This window comes from Abrus precatorius, unplaced genomic scaffold (assembly GCF_003935025.1).
Source record: "Abrus precatorius isolate BTA unplaced genomic scaffold, Abrus_2018 Scaffold6, whole genome shotgun sequence".
Classification (NCBI taxonomy): domain Eukaryota; kingdom Viridiplantae; phylum Streptophyta; class Magnoliopsida; order Fabales; family Fabaceae; genus Abrus; species Abrus precatorius.
In genome coordinates this window covers 23,059,147-23,086,628 of record NW_020874406.1, presented here as the reverse complement: position 1 = coordinate 23,086,628, position 27,482 = coordinate 23,059,147, and the positions used below count along the sequence as shown (strand labels likewise).

Genomic DNA, 27,482 nt, shown 5'->3' with positions numbered 1-27,482 from the left:
ATTCTGAGAGTGAACTTATTTTTATTCTTTAAAAAAAAGATTTTATTTGTCTTTAGGTCTTTTTTAATTGTTATTTATTTTTAAAATTATTTTTATGTTAAGGTTTTTCCTTCTGTCCAAATCTCAATTATTTATATTTTAAATTATTTTCTACAACAAACTTACCTTTTCCTCTAAAATCTTATATTCTTAAACTTACATCTTCATGTTTAACCATTTTAATAACAGCTTAAAGTTCATATTATAATAGTCAAACATAATTAAAAATAAATACATATTTAAGTGTTATATAAATTAAAGTTTAGAAGACATGTTCTATAAATAAAATTTTTAGATTTAGTGAAATCACTATATTTAACATTTAAAGCATTTTTGTGAAATCATGATTCGAACAGTTTCGTCTCTTTTATGCAATGAGACTCCACTCTTATTCTTATTTATCATTTCAAGCATTTGGTGAAATCAGATTGAATCGAACAGATTCAATCCATGCCGCTCACAAATTTACCAAAATTTTTAATTCAATTTAGAGATTCAATACTGATGTATCTATTTTGTCTTAATAGCTTGATTTTCATAACATTGGTTAATAGTGACCGTGAGAATTGAAATTGCCTTGTTAGACTAAACTTGGAAACGAAATATTTGGGTGCAGTCAAATTATAATCTTAGAACGGCTAAGGTTTGTTTGTTAGAGAATGCTTGAGATTCATCAAGGCTTTATTTGAAGTGAAGATCACGATCAGTTAAATTTGCAGAGAGTTGAAAGTTGGTGAACATTTCTTCAAGGCCAGGAGATCTTCTAAATTAGCATTAGTAATTATATATTTAAAATCAAATTAGTTAATAATTATTAGTAGCTTCTTGTAATAGGCAATGAAAACTTTGGTTTCCTTGATTGCTTGTTTCAAATTTTAAATGCAACACCCTGTACACCCAAATACTCTAGCACGCATAATAGCTATTGAACAAAAAGCAAGTACATCTGCTACCATTTCCCGTTTCTTATGTTTACTAATTTTTCTAAATCGATATCTTTCTTTGCTTTTAAACTTAATATTCTGTGGTGTCAATCTTCTAAAATTTTCATATGGTACTGATAAAAGATATGAAACCAAAGGATTCCCTTCCTTGCATGAAAAACAAGAATCATAACTGACTTATCGAAATTTACAGCATACACAACTAAGTATGAACTTAATGAAAAGTATGAAATTAAAAGCTTTTTCGTTAGATAGCATTAACCAATGTATAAGTCTGAACATAATGCACTTTGGAGTGTAACGCAGAAGAGGGTGCCTTTTTGCGTTAAGCTATGCTCAGATGGGAAATAGGGTAAACATGTAAAAATGTAAGGGTGTTAAAAAGAATATTGATATTCTACCAATATAATAAGTGCTATATGTCAATCTTTAAGCCAAATGAACTTTGAGAATATATAGCACTTGTGTATTTGTGCGCGCACGAGCGTATAATAAGTGATGCATACTTCTATCATTTAACAGACAACAGAATACATGTAACTATTGCAAAGCGTTTCAAGATCAACAATTTACAATGACAAATTTCTATACTTTTCCTCAATGAATGGTTAGAACTCAAAAATTGATGTAAACGAGCTCTTACCAGTACTTGCCGGCAGCAAATATGCAAAATAAAAATACTAAGAAAAATTCTCTAGTTTATAACAAGAATTTATTGCAAAATATAATGTCCTCTAGAGGAAAATGTTGATTTCCTTTTCAGTCATCTCGAAGACATGGTCTCGTGCATCAGCCAAAGCACTCTGCATGTGTAAGTATATTTAGATCCATGAAAATCAAATAAAATAAAAGGAAAGATAAAAGTGGGCAAAAGCAAAAGCAATAGTGCAAAATACATCACCTGCCCAAATTTTGTAAGGAAGTTACTGGCGATGTTGAGGGATGTGACAGCTACGTCTTCATTAGACTTGAGTGCTTGAGCAATAGCAAAAGCTCCATCATCCTGTGAATCAGACAAATACGAGATTAGAAATGATGTGCTTTCCTTCTGAACAAAAATACAAAACAAATTCATACCCTTATTTCATTAAATCCTAAATCTAGAGAGGTTAAGGCTTCATTAACCACTTTCAAGCTGCGAGCCAGGCACTGTGCACCCTGCAATAGTTGATTCATTAAACAATCAATCCTAAGATTGACTGATGGTTTGAAAAAATATACATTGAAAATAGACTCAAGAAACTGAAAAACAAACTTCATCTCGTAGTCCGTTTGCTCGCAAGTCCAAAATTGAGATGGTAGTGTTGTATTTCAAAGCATCGGCAATGAACTCTGCTCCCTTTGCACCTATCTGTAAAGGTATTCTATGTTATAATAAAAGTTGTTACAAACAATTTACAGGATACATGGTGAAAACTTTACCTGGCACCAACCAAGCTTCAGAGTTTTTATGTTTCCATGAAACTTGAGAATTTCAGCCAAGGCCTTGGCTCCATCTGGTCCAATGGGATTATAACTCAGTTCTAACTAAGAATGAGAGATAAAATCTGTGTCAGAGTATACAAAAGACAAACAACAGAACAATGGGCAAGTGAGCAACTAAATAATTGTTGAGGCTTACAGTGGTAATAACTAAATTATCTTTCAAAACTTTAGCAATAGCACTAACACCATCAACGTGAATGTTATTTCCCCCCTGCAATATTAACTCAGCCAAGTCATGTCCCAAGCAAAAGTATTAATATCTTGCTGTTTTAGTTTTTTTGTTATGCTAATGGCAAAAGCAGAGGCAGTAATAAGGCAGAGAAAACATGCAGAAACTAAAAGGTAACAAACACGGGAACTCTTCTTACCAGATCTAATGTTGTTATTGACCGGTTTTCCTTTAAAGCATCTGCAATTTTTTCTGCTCCCTGACAATTATACACAATACACAATCAATATAATGACTATAATCATAATTTGTATTGTCCTCTTAAATATCTACCTTTGCCAATCTATTAATTTTGTTGTAGTAATTGTCACTGTGAATACAAAGTGAAAATGCATTTTCTCAAGTGTGACAATATGGACCTTTACTACCAGCTATTTATCATCCCCTACCTCTTGGTACACTTACATGAGAGAATGGAATAGGGCACGCATGGTTATGTCTGATTATAAATTTACTATTAAACTTTCTTTTTGCAGATACACAAAATATACATAATGCACTTGTAGTTTTGACAGTATACAAGGCAATTTATATTGGACAGTTGCGGAAAAAAATAATTTCACGAATCTCCAATATCATATATCAGTACAATACTTAAAACATCTTAAGGATCCTATTCATTGCGAGACCTCATGATGTAACACAATTTTGACAATATTGATGATACTCGTGAAATAGGTGAAAACTATAATAAAGAATACCTCATCACCAATGTCATTCATGTAAAGGTTCAACCATAACAAGCTTCTGCTCTTTCTAATATATTCAGCAACATGGAGCGCACCTTTAGATGTTAATGAGTTGTTGCTGATGTCTAATAGTGTAAGTTTCCCTAGAGAATAAATATTGCTCGTCAGTTAATTGTAAAATATTAAAGTGGAATCGTTGAAGAATAAATGACATATAGTCAATATCAGAAATTGGTACAAGCGAAGTTAACCTTTATGTAAAGATAGTCCTGTCATCAAAGAGCGGATTCCTTCATCTCCAATAGAATTTCCATGCAAATGAAGTTCCTGTCCATACAGTCAGAGGAAATCATGCTTGTTAAATGCAGCATATAGCTAGATAAGGTTCATGTGGATGCAGCAATATTTTGTCATTGTGATAAGAGTATACATGTAGAAGGATTAGCAAAGGGTAGCACTCAATCTTTCTTAGATATGCTTTGAAATTTGTGATTTTCTGCTAGGCAATTCATAGTAAAATCATGTGCTATCATAAGACAGATGTTTTGGATCAGGCGGCCAAGGCGGGAATTCTGAAAGCTATGCCAATAATAACTTGAACAGCATGAGTGTAAGAATAGTCATTTAATCCAAAAGAAAATAGGAATAGTACCCTTAAAGATTTGTTGCTCTCAAGTGCTTTAGCCAATGCATTAGCCCCCAAAGCACCACCGTAATTGCCACTTGAATATGATGATGTCAAAAGAATTCATAAAAGGAGGAAAAGAAAAAGAAATGGGCTGTTAAAACTTTACTTGTGAAACAGATCCAGGGAAAATTACAATATCAAAAGCATGAAGATTATAAATCAAACAGTCATTCCCTCAAAATTTCCAGCAGGGTGGATTGGGGAGGAAAATTTTCAGAAGACAATGTGACAATTTTTACTTACTTGAGATGAATATTTCGTATAGTGTTATGCTCAAGAAGTGCTCCAGCCAGACTTGAAAATCCCTACCTCCATTTCCAAGAAACATTAGAATAAGATTTGGACACTCAGGCATCTATAGCCTTAGAATAAGCTTAGATAAATTTCATACAGAATATTCAATCAAGTTGTTGTTAAGTTCAAGAACCCGCAAACTTGAATTTTTCTTCAACATTTCAGCAATAGCTTTTGCACCCTGCATAACACAGCAACCATTTTTTAGTGCAATGTAGGGGCATTCTTTGAATAATACTTATCACCAAGCTAACCTCATCACCCAAGTCAGCACTGTTTAGTTGGAGCTTCTCGATGCTGGAGTTATTCACCAATATGTCACACAAACACTGTAAAGTGTGAACAAGAATATCAATTGTCAATACTTTAATACAATATTTAAACCTAAGTGTATGACAATGATCAACAATACTCGCCAACAAATTTATTTTCCTTTTTCTGTTTGAGAGAGGATGGAGCCATGGAGGTGGGTAATAAACATATCTCAAACAGAGTCCTAATAATCATCATGGTGAGTTAAGTAAGCCATAAGCTTCTTGATCTATAGTCCAAGGTTCTTTAAGGCGTAAAGAGAAATGAAAATATAGTAGCAAATACAGTATTATAGAGGAAGATTCTGTCATAGGCTATTCCTGTTATCCTGTGTATGCTTGAAATAGGATCGCAGATAATCCAAGCTCAAACAGTAAGTAAATAGGATGGACGTCAACTTTAAAATGATCCATTGTATTCCTCATTTGCACTTGAATGGACTATTAACTTAACTAGCCATAACAAGACACGATGGATTGAATTTATACCAAAAGTGTTATAGTAACTTAAACAAACCAGTGAACGAACCTATTCAACAATCAAGCTTCCATAAAATATGTCACTTTTTTTTGGATAGTATACAATACCATATTTGATTGCAAACAGCCTAAAAAACTTGAGCAAAATAGCAAATACAGAGAGGTTACTTATAAGTGTCAAATTCAATTTACTGCACTATGCAATGATTATGAAACATTAGGAGGTAATATTGTGGTTAATTACTGAACATGTAACATAATGATAGATCAGTTGAAAACAAGGCTTAAGTATGATCTGGCAGAAGGAAGATATTTCAGGTACAGGATTATCATTGACTGAGCAGGTGTTCCTAGAAATGATGCCAACAAATTTAGGTGATTGTTTCAGGAAAGATGCTTCATGCTCTAGAATTAAGAAAGCAAAGGCATTGCTATCCTTAATTATCCAATTTATCCTGTTATGCCTACATGCGTACCTTCACTCAAATTATTATTAGGTTGGAAATTGAATAGTGCATTCAGAACCTAAACTAAGAGAGCACTTTAAGCAAACAGAGAGCAGGATGCTTCATAAGTGCTCCATGTCAAAAGAAGTATGTAAGAAGGAGCAACATCATTTTTATTATTAATAATAATACTGAGGAAATAAGTGTGTTCGCCATAAATAAATACACGAGCATAAGCATTCATCTAAATCTTCAGAATTTCATCATGAACAATGTATCAAAGCCTAACTAACTAAGTGGTAAGGAGTTTAGCCCCAAATTTAAAATAAAAGTTGAATTTCTACATAAGGTGGCCAGTCAGAAACAAAACCATTCATAAGATTTCACCTAACAATATAAAATTTTACATGAGTTAGTTCTTAATGTAAGTGTATGAGGGCACAGAACTTTTATAACAATTATCCAAAAATATGAAGACCTTTAAAATAAAAGGAACTGTAACAGTAATTAATCCAAATCCTGAATTAGGCAAGGTTATTAATAAATCAGAACAAGGACTAACCTTAGCCCCTTCGTCTCCAACAAGGTTTCCAGAAAGATCAAGAGTTTTCAATGTGGTGTTTGTTTGAAGAACACCGTCAAAAGCTTTCAATCCAGCTGTGGTTATTCCATTTGCAGCAAAACTCACTTCCTCTGCAATCTATATAACAAAATATAGTTAGCACATGCTCACGCAGACAGCACCAAATGCATCTTTCATTGCATTATTTTCTTATGAATCTAAACTCAACTTCCACCCAGTAAATTTCACTGTAAGCAAGATTTGGCTTATACAAATCATAATGGCAGTACAATTTTCCGAGCAATCTTATATTGTATCTGTTGAGATATTACATAGATTATTAAAATATACTAGGAGATATTGTTTGATTATGATTTTTTTTTCCTTGGCTGTCTTCATTTTCTTTCTTAGGATATCTCAATAATCTACGTAATATCTCAACAAATAATCTACGTAATATCTCAACAGTATCAAACTGATAATTTACATGCCTCTCGATTAATCAACCATACATGACTCTAATTAACTAATTATAAGTTATAACGTGTTTCATCCGGAAGAAATATAATGATATTCTAATATGTGTTCTACCCAATGTGTTGATCAGTTCTCTGTTTGGTTCATAGACAAAAAATGTGAACCTGTGTCCAATTTTACAAAGCGGGGCTCTGCATATGCTAATATAACTAACCATCTAACCGAATACATTCATAAAAACCCCTGGCCTAAAAGATTACAAGGTTAGATCAGTAATAAAAGAAAAGGTTAAGTAATTTAGGAAGCATAATTCATTTTTAGAAAGAATAGATGCCATGTTCAGCCTGTAAGTTACATAGTTTTAAAGGGTTTCACTGACTGATATCTCAACTTTCAAGATGACTTTTTGGACTTAGACCATCTCAACTGAAGTTGGTTGCTCAATTCAAATTTTTATTATATTTATCTGGGTTTTGTTATTACACATCACTTTATATTATTTTATGTAATTTTTGGCATATTTTTGCTTTAATCATGCAGCTCTCTCAATCCTTGCATCAGAAAGGAGTTTCACTCTCTCTCAGTTTCGGTGCATGTTCTGGGTTTTCCTGCTTTTACTCCCTATAGTACAAATTGGGGCCCGCTTTTTTTGTAGTCAACCATTGCTTAGACAGGAAATGGTTCTTGACACTTGGTCTCTCATATCAGTCTAGTGGTGCACCCATGTTATGATGCATTGATTAATAGTAAAAAATAAGTAAAGGAATGCTGATAGAGTTGCTCTTAGACCCAGTGACACTACTTACAGACGCACACATGCACATGCACACACAATCTAATCAAATCCCTTTCTTTCATATAATCTGTAACTGACTAGTCAAAGGTTGTGGATGGATAATTAAAGTAAATATTGAAATACTCCACTGTTAATTACATGGACTAAGCCGTGATGACATTCGGATTTAAGTTATAATTTAGGAATAAGTATGCATAATAATATCATTGCCTTAAAAGGATCAACATAAACTTAAGTTTTGGGTTTTCCATCATTTCATTGTGTAAATGTGCCATTTTGAAAGCAAGTTATTCCCCACATATTCATATTTGCACTTCATAGCCAACAGCTGATAATCAAACATTTAAAATCACAACTAACAACTACATACTGCCAGTAATATTATGTTTCAATGAAGGAAAAAAATTAGTTACATTAATGCTTATGTTTGGCTTTCAACAATGTTAACAGTAATTCAGCTGTTTAGCATATTTCTTCCTTTAAATAACTAAAGCAATGGATGCTCTAAATAATTCTGGCATGAGCCTGTCCAGAAGATAACATCATCGCATCACTTCCAAATTTCCAATAACAGTACTAAAACTGGAAGTGAATCTATAAGTAATAAATACACAAGCAACGATAAATGAAGTTGTTACCTGGTTGAACGCTAAGCTCTCAGCAAGGAAGAATAACCCTTCATCTCCAAAGTTGCGCCCTGCCAAATTAAATGTATGATAAATTAATTTTTGTTTTATTTATTCATTCATTTTGATAGTACCCACACTCTAAAATAATCATGTCAATGAGTCAACTGCAATAAAACAACAAATATCAAATGTGTTAGGAATGATTAAAATATGGAATTGCTTTGCTTCGAATTGAATTAATTTGATTTAGAAATCAATTCATATGTCTTGATCTTAATATAAAATTAAAAATATGGTTCAAATTTATTTTCCAATCAAATGTCATATTTGGAATACTTGAAAAATGAATGGAATTCATTTATTTAAGGGATTTACTTTGTTATCCTTATGAGAATATGAGGTAAAGTGGGTAAACTACTAGGAGCAAGACTGTGAATCAAATAATTAAAACTAAAATGAAATCAGATCCAATCAAATTTGAGTGGATTTCTGAATTGACACAAATCAAAAGGATTTCAAAATAAATCATGTTTTATTTCATAACTTTCCATACAAAGAATTTGATTCATAAATACAATCAATTTCTTAAAAATAAATTGGAAAGACAGAAAACAAAATCAGGAGACATGAATATTCAATTGAAAGGATGTTATTAATCAATAGAAGTCCAAAATCAACTAGGTTAGCCTGTGAAATTTTTTGGTATTCATGAAAATAAGGATCAAATTCAGTCCATGAATGGTATAATAACTAAGTTTAAAAAATTATCAATGAAGAATCTTCATTTATTGAACACAAAGGATATTATAAACCATAAACATATTTTTCATTTATCAACTTATCAATCCAGAGAGCATACCTGACATATCAATGCTTGGAAATGACCTCAGTTCTCGAGCAAATTCATTGAGCTTCTGTTTAGATTGTCTCTCAATCTTCGCGCCAAGCTGGGATAACAAATTCGTACCAGCAGCAAAAGACCATTTCACTCCTTGTGAAGTGGATTGACTTTCTGCAGTTGAAGATTTTAATTGCTTCTGAGTTGGACCAAGAAGCTTCTCCACTACTTTCCAGATAACTGTACGCTGAAAACAAATTAGTATCACCCCTATTATGAATCTAAAAAATAATGCATGCTTGTGATCACAACAAAAACAACCAAAAAGAGAAGAACCAAACTAATAGCAGTGAAATGCCGCTTAAATAATTAACATGAATATTTCAAAATGTCCACCTAACTAGAGTCAGATTGATACTTGAACGGAAAGAAGACATTAGAACTTTCTGTGTTTGAGAGGGGTCTGTGGATTAAGGGAAAAAAATGTTAAGGAAAAGTAAATTTGTCAGCAAAATTAACAGTGTTAGAAAACTTTAAGGACAATGCCACTCTAGGGATATACAAGGCCCCACACCTATGGATACCATATTAGATACTTCTCAAATGCATCGCTTACTACTTTTTACTCTTATGAATTTTGTGCCAATGCAAATGAAATAAGAACTTGATAATGTTAGCCTTCTATTATGTGTACAATGACCACTTTTAATTGCACAACAAATTAACTACTACTTTTCATTCATAATGCCTCATGATGGTTGTGTGTGTGTTGTTAAACTCAAGAGTTGAGTAAAAATAAATGAGTTCCAACTTCCACAATTCCAGGGTGAAAAACCAAGTCGCCACTTGTAAACTCAGACCGGATAAAATTAAACTAGACTCAGACAAACTCGCATAGACTCGGTCATAATCACGAGTCTGTATCCAAATTAGTGTTTATGTGAAGGGCAGAAATAAGCCCCCAAATGCCCAAATCGGCACAGTTTTGCTAGGGTTCATCCATTTTGTGTTTTCCCCGTCTCCTTCACGATACTTCTCTCATCTGCCTACCTCCCAATAAGCCTCCTCAATTATTCTTCTGCAGTTGCTCCCTCTGACCAGCCTCCAGTGACAACAGCTGCTCCTCCAATGAGCCTCCAGCCTGAGAAGAACCTAAGCCGACCATACCAGCAAAAGCTGCTTGGCTGCCACAAACCTGCAAGACTGCAACTGCTTGTGACGTCTGAAACTACAAGCAATGAACAAGGTAGCCTTTTTGTCTGAAATTGCAATGCTGGTTGAGAACTTCAGAATTTGAGATCTTTGCAAATTGAAATAATTGATCACTACGAAGGCAGAATGTTGGATATTTATTATTTTATGGTATTACAGCAGGATGTTATGATTAAGTTCTTTCAATAATAATTTTTATTAGGTAAGGTCTTATGAGTTTCCAAGATTGGGTCTGTAGATCTCCACGAGTTTACATAAGACTCTTGAGTATGAAAACCACGTATATGATATTGGATTGCATTTCCCTATCCTGAGCTGAATGATGCTTAAATTACACTACCCTTCCCTCTTATTTAAAAAATTACACGTCTTTCCCAAGAGAGAGGAATATATGCTACCCTTTAATTCATTTTAATGTCAATGAGCCTTCCAGGGAGTTTTTTTTAACTCTTGTTATAATTATTGGTATTAAGGACAGTTGATTTTGAACCTCGTCAACCAAATTTTGTAGATGATGAAATAAAGGATACGGGTAAAGAGTTCTAAAGCTGATAGCATTGGTGCATAAACCTCCAGTTAATCTTTCTAAAGCTCTAAAATTGATAATTTAGAGCTTCATATTCGCTGTTGGTGATATTGAAAGTAACAGATAAAATATTCTAGAAAAGCAAGTAGCTCACCACCATTAAGAGAAAGTGTACTACGAGGCGTAATAATAAAGAGAGTACTAAACGCTGTACCTCAGTTGTAACCGACACTAGTATGTAAACATATCCACGCGTCATAGATTAAAATGCAGGCAACGACATAAACAAATAAAGAACCATCAAATTCAAAACCAAAAAAGCGAAAATATGCAATGGATACCAAAAGTAAGGGCGAAGAACGCGCCAACGGAAGCAACAAAGTTGCCAATCTGTTTCACCGGAGCATTGGACAGTGGCGCATTAGTCTGAGACTGGCGATAGACTCTACGAGAAGCGGTGGCACGTGCCGGAGTTCCTTCGACGCTGGAAGAAGCCCTAACCACGAAGCTCCTGAACTTGGCGCCCGAAGAACACGCTCTCCGGCTCTTGAGAGTTGGAAGCCGTACTAATTGAGCGACGCCGGCGGCGGTTATGGCGAGCGATTGCAACCGCTGGTGATGGAGACGAACCTGCAGCGAAAGAGAGAAAGCGATAGGGTTCGAAAGAAGAAGAAGAGAAAAGAGGAACGGTTAGTTAGTTATTATTGATGGAGTTGGTCACCTGCGGATGAGAGTAGAGAGAAAGAGTGGAAGCGAAGGCCATAGGTTATGACAAATGAAGGAGCATAGAACAATAGAAGAATGGAAGAACCAATCACAGATATAATTAATGGAAATGCTTGGTATTGGGAATTTGGCAGAGAATGAAGAGAAGAAAGCGAGAGGCAGGAAGGTCTCACTAGCTATGACTATAATGAACCATGTCTCGCTCGTTCTATTCCGCTCTATTCTATCAACTCTACTCTCCCAGTCACAGTAAGTGAGTGTTTGTGTCTCACTCTGAGGGTGTTAATGGGCTAGTGGGCCACTATTTTAAGGTCCAAAACCAACTAGGCCGAGAATCCTCAGTTGTCCAGATAATAGTTTCATTTACATATCTGGCCTTATTCCTCTGGTATGTTGGCTGGATTTTTGTATCAATAAGTTGTGTACTGAATGTTATCAATAATACATAAGCTGGATTTTTCATTGTTCATATGAGAATCTACTTGTGATTATGAAGGTTCATATATTTACTAATTGGAAGAGTGCATGGAATGTTCGTATAATAAATGTGGGGAATTGTTCTTGTGAATATGGCTCTTCCAAATTCATCGTCATGATTGGGTGATTGGATACATTTTTGAAAATGTTAGGCCCAATTATTTTCTTCGTTTGAAACTGAACTTACAGCAATATCTCACTTTTAAATTATGTTCACATTCAAAATCGTAATACGTATATTCTAAACATAATTACTGATTGAGTTTAGCATAATCTTGATAAATAATTATGATAAAAAGTCTAAAAACATATAAGAACAGTTTACTATCAATTTATTTTAGATTTCAATAGAACTGATCTTGAATCATTAAAGGCAATTGAAATGCGCATCTAAATTAATTTTAAACATGACTAAGAACTTTTAATTTAAGACTAAGAACTTTTAATTTAAACGAGCTAAATTATAACAAAATTAATGTAAACTAAACTTTCATTTACAATCATATCCTATCAATGACATTTAGGGTTTCTAACTTGCCCTTCTGGCCACAGGCTGTTTTGGGCTTCATAATAGCTTTGTATATTATAACAGGGTATCCTTTGTCCTTATTATATATCAATCACTCGATGATAGTGTGATGTTGCCTTGTTAATCATTTTTGTTGGGCCACCTAATACTCTGTGTCCAAGCATGCATTAATAAATTCTGAATTATAAGGTATAGTACACATTTTTTAATATATTCTGAATTATTGTTTAAAAATTATTACGAAGTATAAAAGTATGAATGAGATTTATTAAAAAGTATATTGCTAACATTTTCATGATCATGAACCTGTGTCTTCAATTTGTTACTTTTTTCTTTACCCAGAAAGATGAGTGCTAAATGAATCAAAATAAGCATGTATAACGACCAAAACAAAGCATTTCTTTGTCGAATTTACTTTATTTAAATATACATGTCTAAATTTAAACAAGAAATATCATAGCAACTAAATCCTCGACCTTCACGTACAAGAAGCTGCAACCTTTGTTAGCTCTTGTTTGTTCTGTGTAAAACCAACTGGCATAAGCAATGCACCCTTCACTATTTATGTAACTAACGTTGGTTCAGAAAACAAAACAAGTCTCCAACTTCAATCAACAAATAGTATTATTAGTAGATATGGCTTCACCACTCAAATTCACCATGTTCTCAACTTGTCTTTTGGTTTTGGTTGCGGTTGTTGCCTCTCAATATGGAGATGGCGGGTCTAACTATGGCTCTGACATGCCTAGCAACATGCCAATGGGTCCTGCACCACACTCCTCTGCTAGCCTTAATTTTCCTACAGTGATGACTGTGTTCCTTTCTTTTATGCTTAGCTTTTTTGTAACCAAGGAGAGAATTTAATTTACTATCCTTATAGTTTCTCTTGGCTTATGGTTTTTTATGTTCTCGTTTTAGTGGGCATGTGTTGTGTTCATGTCATATGTTGGTTTCATTTATCTGTCAATTATGTTTGTGTACTTGAAACTATACTCATGTAATAATACAACTCTGTATCTTGCTTGCTATGCTATATCTGTTATCCAATAATGGTATTACTATACGTTTTCTAATGTCCCGGCCTTGGGGTTTTTGTAAGCAATTAATTGAATCGATACTAAAACTAGAACATCTGATTTATTATTAATGAAATTACTGTCATTTAAAATTAATCTTTAAAATCATAATCTCTGATGAAGCTGTAAGTAATCAGAATATCCAAGGTTAAGTGGAAATTTTATTCCTATTACACGTAATCCAATCTCTATTTATTATAAATGTTAAGCCTGTTAAGCCTTACCTGCAATTTTAACACACTTGTTAATTGAGTTTGAATCAAATAAATATACACGTGTTTCTCAAAATCTATAATCAATTACAAAATAAAGTAATCGAGAAAACTCTTAACAGTTTAGCCTTTTGCATGATAAAAGGGTATTTATGATAGCACTAATCAAATTTAAAAGATTAATTTTGTTATTTAACTTATTTTGTACATTCAAACAAACTTCCTCCTTACCGATATGCTTAGGTCGGTGTGATAAGCAAGTCACAGTTGCCTGAAGTTCAAATTCTGCACCAGAGTACAATTATTTGATGGAAATCAAAGACCAAAAGAAAAATTATCCATATTGTGGCCCGCAAAACATATTCAATACAGCAAGTGTTTTCATTTATCTATTTATTTTTTAAACTGCATATAGCAAGAGTTGACAGTAATCAAGTACACTTAATTTATAATCATTTTCGCCTTTGCATTTGCATCATACATATTGCAAAGCAAATAGAGGGGTTAGCTACAGTTTCAATTTGCACCACAAAATCTTACTCGCTTGTCTACACAACACTCCAAAAAATAACCATCACCTCACTGTGTGCAATGTGAATTCTTTCTTTTCCACCGTTTCACCATGACATGTGTCCCTTACCCTCCAATTCTTAAGAGAACCTTCAATATTACCGTTTCATCATTCATCCTCTTAGCTTTGAGTAACATCTTCTGCACAAAAATGTAACTATAAAGCATGCTCTTTTTTTTAATCTCAAATTTGGAGTAGATTTTTGGTACTCTGGTAGTATATATTCTCTAACAGTTACATTTTCTTATTTGATAACTTCTTTATTTTCAATTGAAAAAAGTTTTAAATCATGGAAAACTATCCTGTGAGCGTTCCTATAAAAGAAAATGAGAGGACTGAGTTTTTTTTTTTTCTTTCCAAATTTAACTATCTACCCAAGCACACGTTACTCACAATGACAATGGTCCAATTCATAGCCAACTTCAAGTGAACACACCATTGGGTTTTCTCACCCCAAACATATATAAGTGGACCTTCGTATAACTAAGAGTGGGAAAATGCACCCCTTCTCACTTAGAACAGAATTATAAGTGATATAAATCTCTAAAATAATGTTTTTTTGTACTATTGTAGGAGATATTTTTAGTTGTTTTCTTTATATGTAAGATGTATTGTTAGAACATGTATATATAAAATAGATAAAAATATAAGTATGAAATAAAGATGATACACAAAATCAAATTTTAATCATTCAAACACTGAAACTGAATAATTTATATTTTAACCTCCTTCCAAACTCAAATGGATTTTTATAGTCAATAATAAATATGTATTATTGGAACTTGCGGAGAAGGCTGAGAGTGCCGTTGGCCACAGACAATGCGTTGTGGGTATGGATACCGGATTGGAGGACAAGGCACTGTGGTTGTATAAGATTACATTTTTTTTAATGTTTTTCTTTTCATTTTTCTGTTACATCAATCATTTTACTTTATACTTCTTTCTTCTTATACAAAATATTGTACACACTTATCATTTCTCGAAAATGTTTGTTGAGAATGTGAACATATTGTTTTGTATTTACTCATGCCATGCACAAAGTTACTTAGGCTTGCAAGGTTGGGTAGGAGAGGTGAGGTAAGGCACAAATGCAAATTTTTCACCAAAGTAAATATTCTTTTTAGTTTAAAGTACATGCATCGTTTGAGTCAATCATATTTTCCTATTTGAGTTTAAAAAAACTATTTTTCAATATATATATATATATATATATAGAGAGAGAGAGAGAGAGAGAGAGAGAGAAATCTGATTGAAATAAAATAAAACATGTATCATTGAAACGAATCATTTGTAAGTAATAATCTTAATAACTGATTTGTTAAAATTGATCAAACATCGTGTTAACACTGCGGTTATATCAAGATCTCTTGCTCATGTCTCAAACAACAGCGACTATATCACTCGGACTCAACTTGGTTGATGCTGTATAAATACAAGCAAACCTTCCCATCTTGGACTAGCTCACCTCGACTAAATTGAGGATCAATGATGCTTGATGATGCAAAAGAAATATTAGTAACATAGTGTTAACACATTTTTAATTATTTACTAAAATTGATTAAAAATTATAAAAATATAAGAAAGAAACATTAATTTAAGAGTGAAAAAAATTAGATTGAAATAATTTTTGTAATTTTTAATAAATTTTAATTAATATTTAAAAGTATGTTAGAGAATATAGTATTAGCATTTTTTACTATGCAATAAATAAGAATTTGCAAGACCTATCCAACCAATTAGTACAAATCATACACCTAACTCCTAATTATCAAAGGGTTTAGCCATTTAAACTCTCATGTCCCGTTAGGTAACTTTTACTGCACGATATTAATCCAACAACTAATGTTAAAAATAATGATGAGAGCCTAAGACTTCAAGAAATCGCCATCTTTATAAGGGAAAGGGCACTAAGAAAGTACGTTACTCTCTCTAAGCTACACTCAGAACTTCCTTGCCCAAACGCGGTCTAATTTGAGCATTTGATTGTTTTTTTGTAAGAACTCCCCCATCATCCTCCTGCATTTGACATTAGAGTATCAAACCTTGTGTTTATAAAATACCCTCTACCCTCGAATTGAACAAAAATGAAGCTTTAATTTATTTTAAAGGTGCTAACAAAAATCAGGGGATACTAAGATTGTGAAAATAAAAGTAGCAATTAACAAAGATGACAATTATAAGGAAGGAGTATCAAGTTCCTTCTATGGAAGTATTAGTCCTTTTCTTTACATTTATGATTATAGGCATACATAATCATACTTGCCAGCACAATTTAATTTATAAAAGGGAAAAAAATTGCAACTAAGTCACACTGTTTAATGGCCCCCTCTTTAAATTTGAAACAACAAATTGTATCAATTAAGAAAAACCTTTGCCAGCTAATGATTTGGCTCCTAGTAGCGGGTATTTAAGTCTCTTTAATTGTCCCATCCAGATTGGCTGCATCTTTACTAAAGTATCAAATGAAGGGTCCAAATAACACAACACCTTTTATATTGTTGCATTAGGTTGATTCTACACCTCATAGATATTAAAAACGGATTGGTTGTGAAAAGAAATTTTAAATAACCAAGAACAATACCATAAACCCAACTTCAATTTCAACATTTAGTTAGACTACCATCTCACTACTTGTTTTGTCGCAATTTTTCTATGGTTGGACGGCAGCATCACTTTTCACTTTGTTGGCTGTAAATTATCTTCATACATCATTAGAGCTTTTGTGCAACGCTTGGAGATCCATATTTAACTTATGCCATCTTTCGGGCATTAAATAACTATTGAGATCAAACCACAAATGTTCCAGCTTGGCAACCCTAAATCAAAATAAATGTATACACAAGCCTCAACTGCCAATCATTGCCGCTGGTAATGATAATTTTCCGCAAAAAAGTCATGGTTCTAGGGAAGAATCGAATGACTTAATTAAATATATGAGATTAATCATTATGCAAATTGGTGACGGCAGGGGCAAAAAATAATGTAAAATAAAAAGCTAAACGTGAGAGATGCTTAAGGGTGAAAAGGTGTGCTGCAATAATTACACTTAGCCCAATTCCAGCTATTATAAATTTGACTTCCTGGCCCTATCCTCCAATACTTTGCCATTACAGCTAAACAAAATTACAACCCGCGCAGAGAGTTGATAATGCTTCATCAATAAATCAAACAATTTACAAGTACGAATCTGAAGATGGCTACTGAGACAAATTAAAAGGAAAGGAGGGAAGGGATTATACAAAAACAATGAGTTGTTGTCATCCTTGACACACTTGAGTGACAGATATTAACCAAACCATCCATCGACATTTGGTTGTTGCTTGGCAAAGCCTTCCTCTTAACTTGCACAGGTGCTGAACAATCAAAAGGGTGCAGGATCAACTGATTATAGTTTTACCGTGGCATTCAGAATTGACAACCAAATGATAAAATAATTCATTACTTATCAATACATGAGTGATAGAAGAACAACTTAATTCTCCAATTCTCACATTAGCAAGCCTTTCTCTTATCAACTCTTAAGTGGAGGTTATACCATTTCTTCTTATTTGGCCGATCTCTTGAACTCCTTTTTTCCCTTGCTTGGCCATCTTCTTTTGCCTCCTTGGAAGAACTTTTACTTCTGCTCTTACTAGCACTCCGTTTTAAAGGAGTAGTAGTGTATGATGCATGTATTTCATTTCTTTGCTTCAGTAGCTCATCAATCTGCACAAGAATAGATAGCACAAATTCAGTGGCTTCCATTTGATGAAAAAATTTTGTCTGAAGGAGGGGAATGTGATGCTGTATATAAACCCTTGTAATAGAAGAACTCACTGCTTGCATTTCATGTGCATATCTGCTTGTCATCTCTGTGAATTGTGCCAGAACCTACAAAGACTCAGCGTGAGATTTGATGAAAAATAATGTTATTACAACCATATGGAAGCTTGTATCAAAGTGCAAACCTCTCGATATTCTGCTTCAAACTTTGATATTTCTGCCCTTTTAGACAAAATTTGAGCTTCTATACTTCTTAAATTTTCTTTTTCTTCACTAAAAGGTGCAGCACACAGAGCTTCTATTGTATAGTTTGCACTTTTGAAAAAGTTGTCACCTAGAAGATATTTGATAGTCAATTCCTATAAAGCAAAATTATAGCCAGCAAACATAACAAGCAGCACTTGTCCACTGGGCATAAAAGTATGCATTTACCATAGACAGCAAATACATGTGTGCCAGCCTTCAATTCTGTTAATTCACATGGCTGGAACCCATCCAGCTTTCTGAAAAATGATGTATCTGGATCCTTAGCAGCAGCTATCTGTAGAGAAATAATTCAAGAACCAAATTTTAAAATGAAAAATGATAGATGGAATTTAGATTAAATTGTATCCTTTTACAGTAGCTACTCACAGAGGTCATTGTTTGATCCAACCGATAAACAGGAAACCCAAGAAAATACATTCCAGCAGAAGTAACCTTCCCTGTTTTTGCACTGTCTTCCTACAACAAGAAATGTCATAGAATGTTCAGAAGTCAATATGAAAAAAAATGCATGAAATAATTACAAGAGGCCACTAACATGCAGATCCAATGAATAAAACATCACATCAGAAATGATTAGTTCCTCAGGGGAAAACCATACATTATGTTGACACCCATACAGGAGAAAATGTATAATACCTGGAGTGCAAGACTTAAACCACCATTGTCTTCCTGATCGAAATATAATAACTGTGGAAAGAAAATTAATCAACACCACTGGAAAATATTATTTATAAACCTAACAGATTAATTTTTGAAATAATAAGAAATTATATGAAATCAAGTAAAACAGTAGTATACAGTATACACACACACATCAATGTTTTACAATGTAGAAGGAAAAAAGAAAATCTTTGAAAATGTAAAATCAGAGCACAAAAATTAATTACAGATGTAAGAGATAGTTCACTATTTTCCTGTGAAGATAGAGAATTATCCTCTCAAAAGTTCCCTTAGTAGGAATCATTCTAGTGCAACAGAATCAATCAGACCTTCCATATCAAGAACATCTTACAATCCCAAGTAAATCTTGGCTCATTAACATGCACTAAATTAGAAACAACTCCCAAGACCAATTTGTCTTCTAGTTGCATAGATTTTTTTTAAAACTCTTGGATAACATTATGATTTAACTTCCAATTCTCTCTTCTTCTTTTTTTTAAAAAAAGAAGCTTTCATGTATTTAGACTGATGACACCCCCCCCCCCAAAAAACCCCAACCATAAAACTATCTTAAATCTTAATATCATCAGGTTGAGCATAACTTATAAAATTTATTGAATCGCAGTGATGTAAATTCCAACCTTGAACTTGCTTTTGTCTGACGATTGAACTCGACAAACAAATCCAGCTCGCGCTTCCTCTTCTGTAATTGTAACTGAATAGAAGTGCGCACATTGCTTCTCAACCTGTCAGACAAAGGCACCAAAACAAAAATAAACAAAAGAAAAACATGACTAAAAAGGAATCAATGAATTAAAAAAACAAAGCAGCTCACCCTTTTAGATATAAACTGTCCCAATAGAAGTGGACGAATGGTCACTAAACCATTGAGTGCCTCTTCCAAAACAGTTGCAGATACAGTTGTCTTGATTGGCACACCAAGTTTGCTGTCATGAATGGAGAAAGATAACAATGAAGGTGAGGGAAAAGCAGAGAAGGGGTGGACTGAAAACGAGGAAATATTCTGTCTTCCTACCTAAAAAGTGCAGCAAACATTGTATTGACAGCACCCAAACTTGAAAGATCTAATTCCAACTCTTGGTTATCTGTTTCAACAGCCTACACTCAAACATGAAATATTTCATTACCAATTATCCATGTGAAGAGATTCAAGGCTACTTTTTTGGTATAAAAAGTTTTGAAACAAAGACAGTACAAAGTTGGAATCTTTAAAAGGCAATGAAAAATGTAAATCTGGAAGATGGATGATTCCCTAAACATTTAATGGCTCATAACAATAACAAATCTTATATTACCTCAAAGCCAGCTGAGTCGTACTGACGCCGTTTGTCGGGATCTGACAAGATATTATAAGAAAAGGTAACTTCTTTAAACATATCAGCTGCTTTAGGATCATTAGCATTCTTGTCTGGATGGTATCTGAAATGAAATAGATTTAGCTAATAAATAAATAATTTACCAAACCCCGTTCAGATGAAAAGAAGAAAGGAAGAACGGTCAAGTAGAGTAACTAGGTGCACCTGAAAGAGAATTAATTTATTCTAATAAAATTCCTTCAATCATTATGTTTTACATTAAGCTGTTAAGAGCTGGCATCAGATGGATGAAAAAACATGACGACATGATCAGACGCATTGTTCCTATTTTGTTTTCAGAAGGTTATCTGGACTTATCTAGATGAACAATTAGCAAGAAGGAAAAATAAAAAACCCAAGGTGCTCATTATAAACAAAATCAAATAAACGTACAAAATGGATGTTTTCTAAACCTCTAGTCAATGATTTGTAATCACCTTTCTCTTTTCTTTTTGCAGATTAATATGACCTATGTCATCTAAAAGTGATCTCAGGATCCAAAATATTCTAGCAACAAATAAAACGACCTTCCATGCACCTTCCACACATAATAGAATCATTTAACAATCACTAAGCTATTGAATTTAGATCAACAATAATAGCAACCATTGAGTACTTCAGCCAACGCCCAATAACAATACGGTAGCTACGAATACTAATTCGACCAACTATCCATACTAACATATTCGAACTAAACCCAACATATTCCAACTAAAACTAAAGCAATATCTTCAGCACGCTCAAAAACCAACATTAAAACAAACCCCCATAACCTGCAATAGCATTAACACTACACACTGAATTCAAATTACAGCGTTGCACAGTAAAAGACGATTATGCCCCAGAAATCCCAAACTCTCCCCAAATTATCAACAACGATGGAAAACATCACCGCGAGAACGTAATCCAAACGTACTTGAGAGCCATTTTACGGTACGCGGTTTTTATTTCTTGATCCGTGGAGTTGCGAGAGACGCCGAGAACCTCATAGGGGTCTCGCCGGAGCTGCTTCTCGCTGTCGTGCTTCTCCGAGTTCGACCGATGCCCCGGCATCCTGCCACTAAATGAAACGACCTCGTATTATGCAGTTTGGGCAAAACCCTAAAACTCAGGTTCCCCCCGAGACAGAGAGAAAAAAGTCTCAGGAAGAATAACCGAAATGGAAAGATTGAAGAGAGCGCGTTGTTTTCCCGCGCCGGGGGGTCACGTGGAAAGTGGAAGTTTGAAGGAACATTGGGAAGTTGTGGCGGTGAGATCCAGAAACTACACCATGGCCCCTCCAAGCTGGAGCTGAGCTTGTTGCGAAGAGGAGAGAGAAACAAGAGGACGAAAATTTGGAGGGGAAATTCAGTATTTTATTTTTAATTTTAAATTCCTTCTTTTTTAGTTTCGATGTAATTTTGAAAACGAATGCCGTTGCCGGTAAAGTACACGCGGTGCGTAGTGCGCACGGGGAGGTTGACGTTTGACAGTTCTATTTCAACTGACACCGGGAACAGATGTGGATATTGAATTTTCATTGCATTTTTGCTAAATAAATATACTACATAATTGTCTTTCTATAAGTGACCTCCTTCATCTACCATTGTTTCTATTTTTCTCTTTCGAAAGGAACATATTTTAGTGCAATTAATAATTTGATAGAGTTATGATACTTTAATTATTGGATATGGATTCTTTTTAATTGTTTGATTATCAAAATAATGTTCATGTTGTTTTATTTTATTTCTGGTGATATGTTGGCATTTTGAGAATAATCAGCATGAAGAAGTAAATTAATATCGATATTTTTATAAGTAATAGATTGACCTTTTTTAAATAGTCCTTTATTGGAATTTTTTTTACAAATTTAATTTTGAGATTATTTTTCAAATCGAAAATGGGGAATAAGAATCACATTTGCTTTACTTCTAAATGAATATTGTAAAATAATAATAAGCATTTTTCAAATACGATATTAGTCGAAGAAAAAATGAATAGGTAATTAGTTTAAGTAATAAATATACTTTTTTTTAACTAAAGTTTTGAATTCAAATTTTGTATACAATTTTAAAAACAAAAGAATCAGCCCAATTATTTAGTCATATAAAATTAAATTACGTCATTAGTAGCCATGGCCTATACCCAAATTAAGTCTAAACAGTAAACATATTATCAGTAAACACATAAGTCAACTAAATTCAGATTAAGAAGATATATAGATCAGTTTGACTCAAACTAATGACCTAATTCCAAGACCAACCGTTGAAAATTTTTCATACCGTGATCTACAAAACAGGAAAATCTTAAACAGAAAAACCAATCAATTTGAATTGGAAAAAAATATTGAAAACTTCACTTTATTTCTATAAATATTTGAATAACAACTAACAAATCAATTTCACAACTAATTTGATTTCAATCCAACTTTTACGGTAAGAAAGTTGTTAAACAGTACGTTTTCGTTTTCCTATAAATTGAAACTAGCTAATCAATTTAATAAACATTTTGATTCAACTTTTACAATAAAATTTAAAATATATGAATGTTTCATATTAATAAATCATGAATTATTATATTATTAAATTCATACATACTTGCTAAACAATACATTTATTTGGGATAAAACTGTATGACGCATGATCAGATTTTCGTTAGGTCTCTGTTTCTCTTTTTCTTTTTCTTTTTTAATTTATTATTTAACTTATGACACGTAGTTAGAATATATGAAACTTTTAGGCACCATATAATAATAACAATTCTCTTACGATAACTGTGAATTCTATTTCGAGTATAATGACAGTATCAATATTTAAGATTTAAGATTTTTCTAATTTTTTTAAACTACATGTATCTTGTTGATCCAGTGATTGATATTTAAGATTAATTTTAGCTGTTTGGAGTTCGTGATTTTCTTAAATCAAGCAAAACCGGCCGTTCCCGCGTGAAGCTTTACCAACTATGAACACACTTCAACTCTTCATATTGGATGTGATTTGGTGTCACATTTTAAAGTGTCAAGTGTTCTTTTCAAATTCCTACTTTATCGGCTCTGCATATTTTTGGTGAGCTGGTTGGGATTAGGTTTAACGAAACTATGCTGTTTATGTTAAGGTACATAAATTACAAGCCATATTTTACGAACATTACGACATTTTTTAAGAAAATTAAAAAATATATTTCATTAGTATACAATTAAGTTTCAAGATAATATTCGTTCGCATAAATGAGAAAATACATGTTCGTCTTTCATCATGAAAGTACAAAATTTAAAATATAAAAAGTTTCTTAAGATTTAAGAATTTTTAAAAAGAAATCACAATAAATGTGAAACATTATTTGTAAATGTATTTTGTGAAAAGTAACTTGACAATAAAGCGCTCTCCGTAATCAGTGTCTTGTTTTCGGTTTTTAGGCGAAGGGCACAATGTGAATTTGAGAGCATGCGTGGCCTCGAAATTCAACTGCCAATCTGCCATAAAGGAAGGGTGCGTAGCGCGCACCCAGTGCATGGAAAGATTGCTTCAGTACTGTTTAAAACATTTTTCTCCGCCTTCAAACTTTCATGTTTAAGCCAGCGAGGAAGGGTAAAAGCAGCTGAAGTGTGATGATGGATGATGGATGATGGATGAAAGATGATTAGCAATGGCTATCATCAATGCTATAAAGCTAAGCAATTGAGATCACAATTAGGAGAATGAGACTCGTAATAAATGTTGACATCAACAATATTCACAATTTTTAATCTAAATTATTCAATTTCATTATTTAAATCATTAAAAAAGATAGTAAAATAAGGGGGGGGGGGGGGGAAACACTTAAAAGATGTCCAACTTTAACGATGCAAACAATATTTTTCTGAATTTCTTTAGCCTTTTCAAAGAGAAACTTTTAAGATTTGAGTAATCGACAGATTTGAAGGACCTTGAACTTGGGGTACATTTATCAGACATGGTGGACATCATAAGTAATAAATTATTAGAGTCCCCACATGGTAAGGTAAGCTGAGTAAATATGATTGCCATGGTGCTCAAGAGGACAAACTATTTTTCGCTATGGGCACAAACTAGAAGGGGTTTGGATCCGAATGTAGAAAGGTCACTCTTTAAAGTTTACTCTTGTGGGTTCAAGAAATGACAGCTCAAAAGGTGTACTTGAAAGTGTATGCATTTGTAGGTGTTGTCAAAATTAACTTTAATAAGTATGATATTTCACAAATTGTTAAGGTAGTGTTTTGTTGTTAGCTAAGAGACTGTTGCATGTATCATAAAAAATTAGAGGAATCCATCCAATTACCTCTCATTCTATCGTACTTTAAATTAATATTTAAAATAATATAATTTTGTTTCGTTTTTTTTATTTTTTTTCACATCTCAGTATATTATTAGTTTTCAACGAACAAGAATGAGATATATAATGTGTTTGTTTTCTTGTGAAAATTAAGTTTCACATGTCTCAATCACGTTAAAACTGGAGTTGTGCGACAGCGATTAATTTTTGCATTGTGAAAATGCACTTTCTAACTTACAGAAGGCATAATCAATGAGATTAATTAATAATGTTTCGTGTATTTACACGAACAAGAGTCTATTAGCAATCAAAATTCATAAAAGAGAAAAAAATAGACACATTCATAAACCACTTAAAATAATATTACGCGAACACTTGTCAAATTCTTAAAATTATTGCATAGATAGGTTTTTGAAACTGTTGACCAAACAAATACTCCTAAAAATTGATACCAGTTCTTGTGGGTTGCATTTTAAATATATAACTTTGAAATAATTTCATTTAAGACAAACTAAAACACGTAATTCAACATTAAAAGAAGTATAAATTTAATCCATTCAAGCAACCTGGAGTTTACAAAATTAAATGGTAATAATTAATTGTGGTGAACTTAGCTTTGTTGTCTTGTCCCTTTATCTCTGTCATTCGTTAATCATTATTTTAATATTTTAAGCACTACGACTTGTTTTGGTTACATTTCGGCCCTATGACTAGGTAACCTAACCAATGGAAGTTTTGAACTTATCTAAAGTGACCACATACAGCGATGAAAATGATATTTTAACAAGTATATGAAAAAGAAGATCTCAATCACTGAAATTATCTGACGGAATAAACTTTGTTCTTTTTTGTTCGGATTTGAATCAATATTTATGCTTAAATATAGTTAATTTTGAAATGTTGAAACAAGGACAAAAATTGGCCCATAATTTAGAGGTGGGCTCCATTGGAGTGAGTTGTGATGGAAGCATGGAATCATCATCGCCTTCTTTGTTTGTTGCTCATTATGTGCAGCTCGCTGATTAGTCACCAAAATGGACATCTCAACCTTAATTTCTTAAATCACATTTGATACTAAATATTTAGCTGAAGTTGTATTACATTCGAAAGAGAATGAACTTAATTGAGTAACGTGTAAAAATAATGAGAATCACTTCAGTTTTGCTTACATGTTGATTAACTCATTCAATGCTTCAAAAGAGAAAAACTGAATGAATGAATTTGTCAGTCTGTTAAATCAATTAATCCTAATAATAAATACGAAGTAACCTATGAAATTAAAATCGTGAAGGAAGAACAGGATCAGAAGTGAGAATATGATCATAGTTGATGAGAGGGAAACAATCATTAAACAAATGAGATTTTAGCTTCAATCTTTTCCTGTCCAAAGTGGCAATCAAGTCCCTTATCATTAATAAATTAATAAATACATCACAGACTAACAGTAAGGTGTCGTTTTGCCTTTATTAGTATGACATTTATTTAACAAATCAAATATTGGCGAACATTAATAAATAATAATTGAATCTCGAAACAAAAAGAAAAATCATTGAATCTCACACACTGTTGCAACAAAGAACTAGTACGTAGTTTCACACCAGCTCTGTACATATGGAAGATTGGCTTTTTGGATACTTAATTATACTTCAACTTTTGTCTTCAAAAGAAAGAGTGAAGGAAAGCTATTGTCTGATAATATCAGAGACTACATAGCAATAAAATTTTAAGAAAGCTTCTCATTAAGATTGTCCTTAACAAAATTCCTCATTTTATCCATTCTAATATGATGATGTAGCATGTCTTCTTGAAGGTAACATTTTCACAATTAGAGAAAAAAACTAGGATTTTGAGAGAGACAATAAGAAAGTAAAATAATGAACATATCAAAAGAAGAATGACTTGAAAAGGCCATGAAAAAAATTATTTAACATCGATGAGGTGTGGGTAAGGCATCAGGGGTCAATCTTTGAATTGATACTCGGAGAATGATGTGCCAATCTACTTAAATTTTTCATGATCTACTTTTGTCTTGTCATTCTTCTTTTTGAGATAGAACATAGGGAGAAAAAAAACACTAGCAACAATATTCTCTTAAGATAGACTTATTTCCAGACTTAATAACAGTAACTAACATTGATATCCCAACATTTGTAAGGCCTTCTTTCCTCTATAGATGATTAATCTTTTACATAGACAATTTGATAGGGTCCATTAGAACTTTGTACTTCAATTTTTTCTCCTTGTCTTTGTAACACATACTATCAAGTAGTCCTGGAGTAACCAAATCTGGTAATATTCTGATCGTTGTTTTCTCTTCAATAGCTCCATAGAAAATTTCGAATTAACTTATGGTTTTCAATAACTTGTTCTTTCTTTATCTAAAGTGATTTTCAACATTTTTTCTTTTGTAAGACTAAAAACACCATGTTTAATTAATTTCTAAAATATTGAACCCGTTGAAATTAATTTTGAATTAGACCGAGTTAATGAATCAAGTCAGGTCATAAATATCCAAAGCAAACAGCTTGTAGTTTTGTGTACACATCCATTGTAACCCTTTTCATGTTTTATAAGCCAATGAATCTCCCAGCATAATGTTCTTTTCAACAATTTGTGGAAACAATAAACGAGACTTCTGATATTATATTACTGGTGTGATGAGCACACTTGCATTTAATATTGCCTTGTCCATGACTGAACTATACACACACTGAATATGGATGCAGGCGTTACTGGTGCTTCAATATGAAAATAGTGGTTCATGTTATTTCGTTGGCATCAGAACAAGCACTGAAACAGTGATTCATCGGTGACTAAATTCTTCTGTTATGGCCAATTTTCTTTAGTATTCAAATGTAAATTTTAATTATTAATAAAATAAACCAAACCTATATATCTTAAATGGAGAAGAT

At 32.9% G+C, this 27,482-nt stretch overlaps 2 protein-coding genes across 6 annotated transcripts; both read right to left on the bottom strand.

Annotated features, from left to right (window-relative positions):
• Positions 1 to 1,432: 1,432 nt before the first annotated feature.
• Positions 1,433 to 11,605, bottom strand: LOC113868751 (NLR family CARD domain-containing protein 3). Of its 4 annotated transcripts, none has more exons than XM_027504612.1 (18): positions 11,367 to 11,605; positions 10,987 to 11,275; positions 8,929 to 9,147; positions 8,079 to 8,137; positions 6,168 to 6,305; positions 4,623 to 4,697; positions 4,466 to 4,549; positions 4,318 to 4,379; positions 4,039 to 4,108; positions 3,638 to 3,713; positions 3,399 to 3,529; positions 2,837 to 2,896; positions 2,605 to 2,679; positions 2,406 to 2,510; positions 2,239 to 2,334; positions 2,061 to 2,141; positions 1,885 to 1,986; positions 1,433 to 1,786 (listed from the first exon to the last, which is right to left on the bottom strand). In XM_027504612.1, the coding sequence occupies exons 1-18, from the start codon at positions 11,406 to 11,408 to the stop codon at positions 1,718 to 1,720; spliced, it is 1,833 nt and encodes a 610-aa protein (XP_027360413.1). In that variant the 5' UTR covers positions 11,409 to 11,605; the 3' UTR covers positions 1,433 to 1,717. The 4 variants fall into 4 exon arrangements, with proteins under 4 accessions (XP_027360413.1, XP_027360414.1, XP_027360415.1 ...); XM_027504613.1 differs by having other exon boundaries at positions 1,455 to 1,786; positions 2,112 to 2,141; positions 11,367 to 11,565; XM_027504614.1 differs by lacking the exon at positions 4,466 to 4,549 and having other exon boundaries at positions 1,455 to 1,786; positions 11,367 to 11,565.
• A 5,514-nt stretch (positions 11,606 to 17,119) lies between these two features.
• On the bottom strand, positions 17,120 to 21,670 carry LOC113868905 (chaperone protein dnaJ 16). Of its 2 annotated transcripts, XR_003505433.1 has the most exons (12): positions 21,218 to 21,643; positions 20,242 to 20,365; positions 19,962 to 20,044; positions 19,761 to 19,872; positions 19,567 to 19,671; positions 18,902 to 18,952; positions 18,632 to 18,721; positions 18,431 to 18,539; positions 18,184 to 18,332; positions 18,053 to 18,106; positions 17,679 to 17,941; positions 17,229 to 17,589 (listed from the first exon to the last, which is right to left on the bottom strand). XR_003505433.1 is itself a non-coding variant. In XM_027504892.1 (11 exons), the coding sequence occupies exons 1-11, from the start codon at positions 21,352 to 21,354 to the stop codon at positions 17,729 to 17,731; spliced, it is 1,227 nt and encodes a 408-aa protein (XP_027360693.1). In that variant the 5' UTR covers positions 21,355 to 21,670; the 3' UTR covers positions 17,120 to 17,728. The 2 variants fall into 2 exon arrangements, 1 of the variants encoding a protein (XP_027360693.1); XM_027504892.1 differs by having other exon boundaries at positions 17,120 to 17,941; positions 21,218 to 21,670.
• Between the last annotated feature and the right edge of the window lie 5,812 nt (positions 21,671 to 27,482).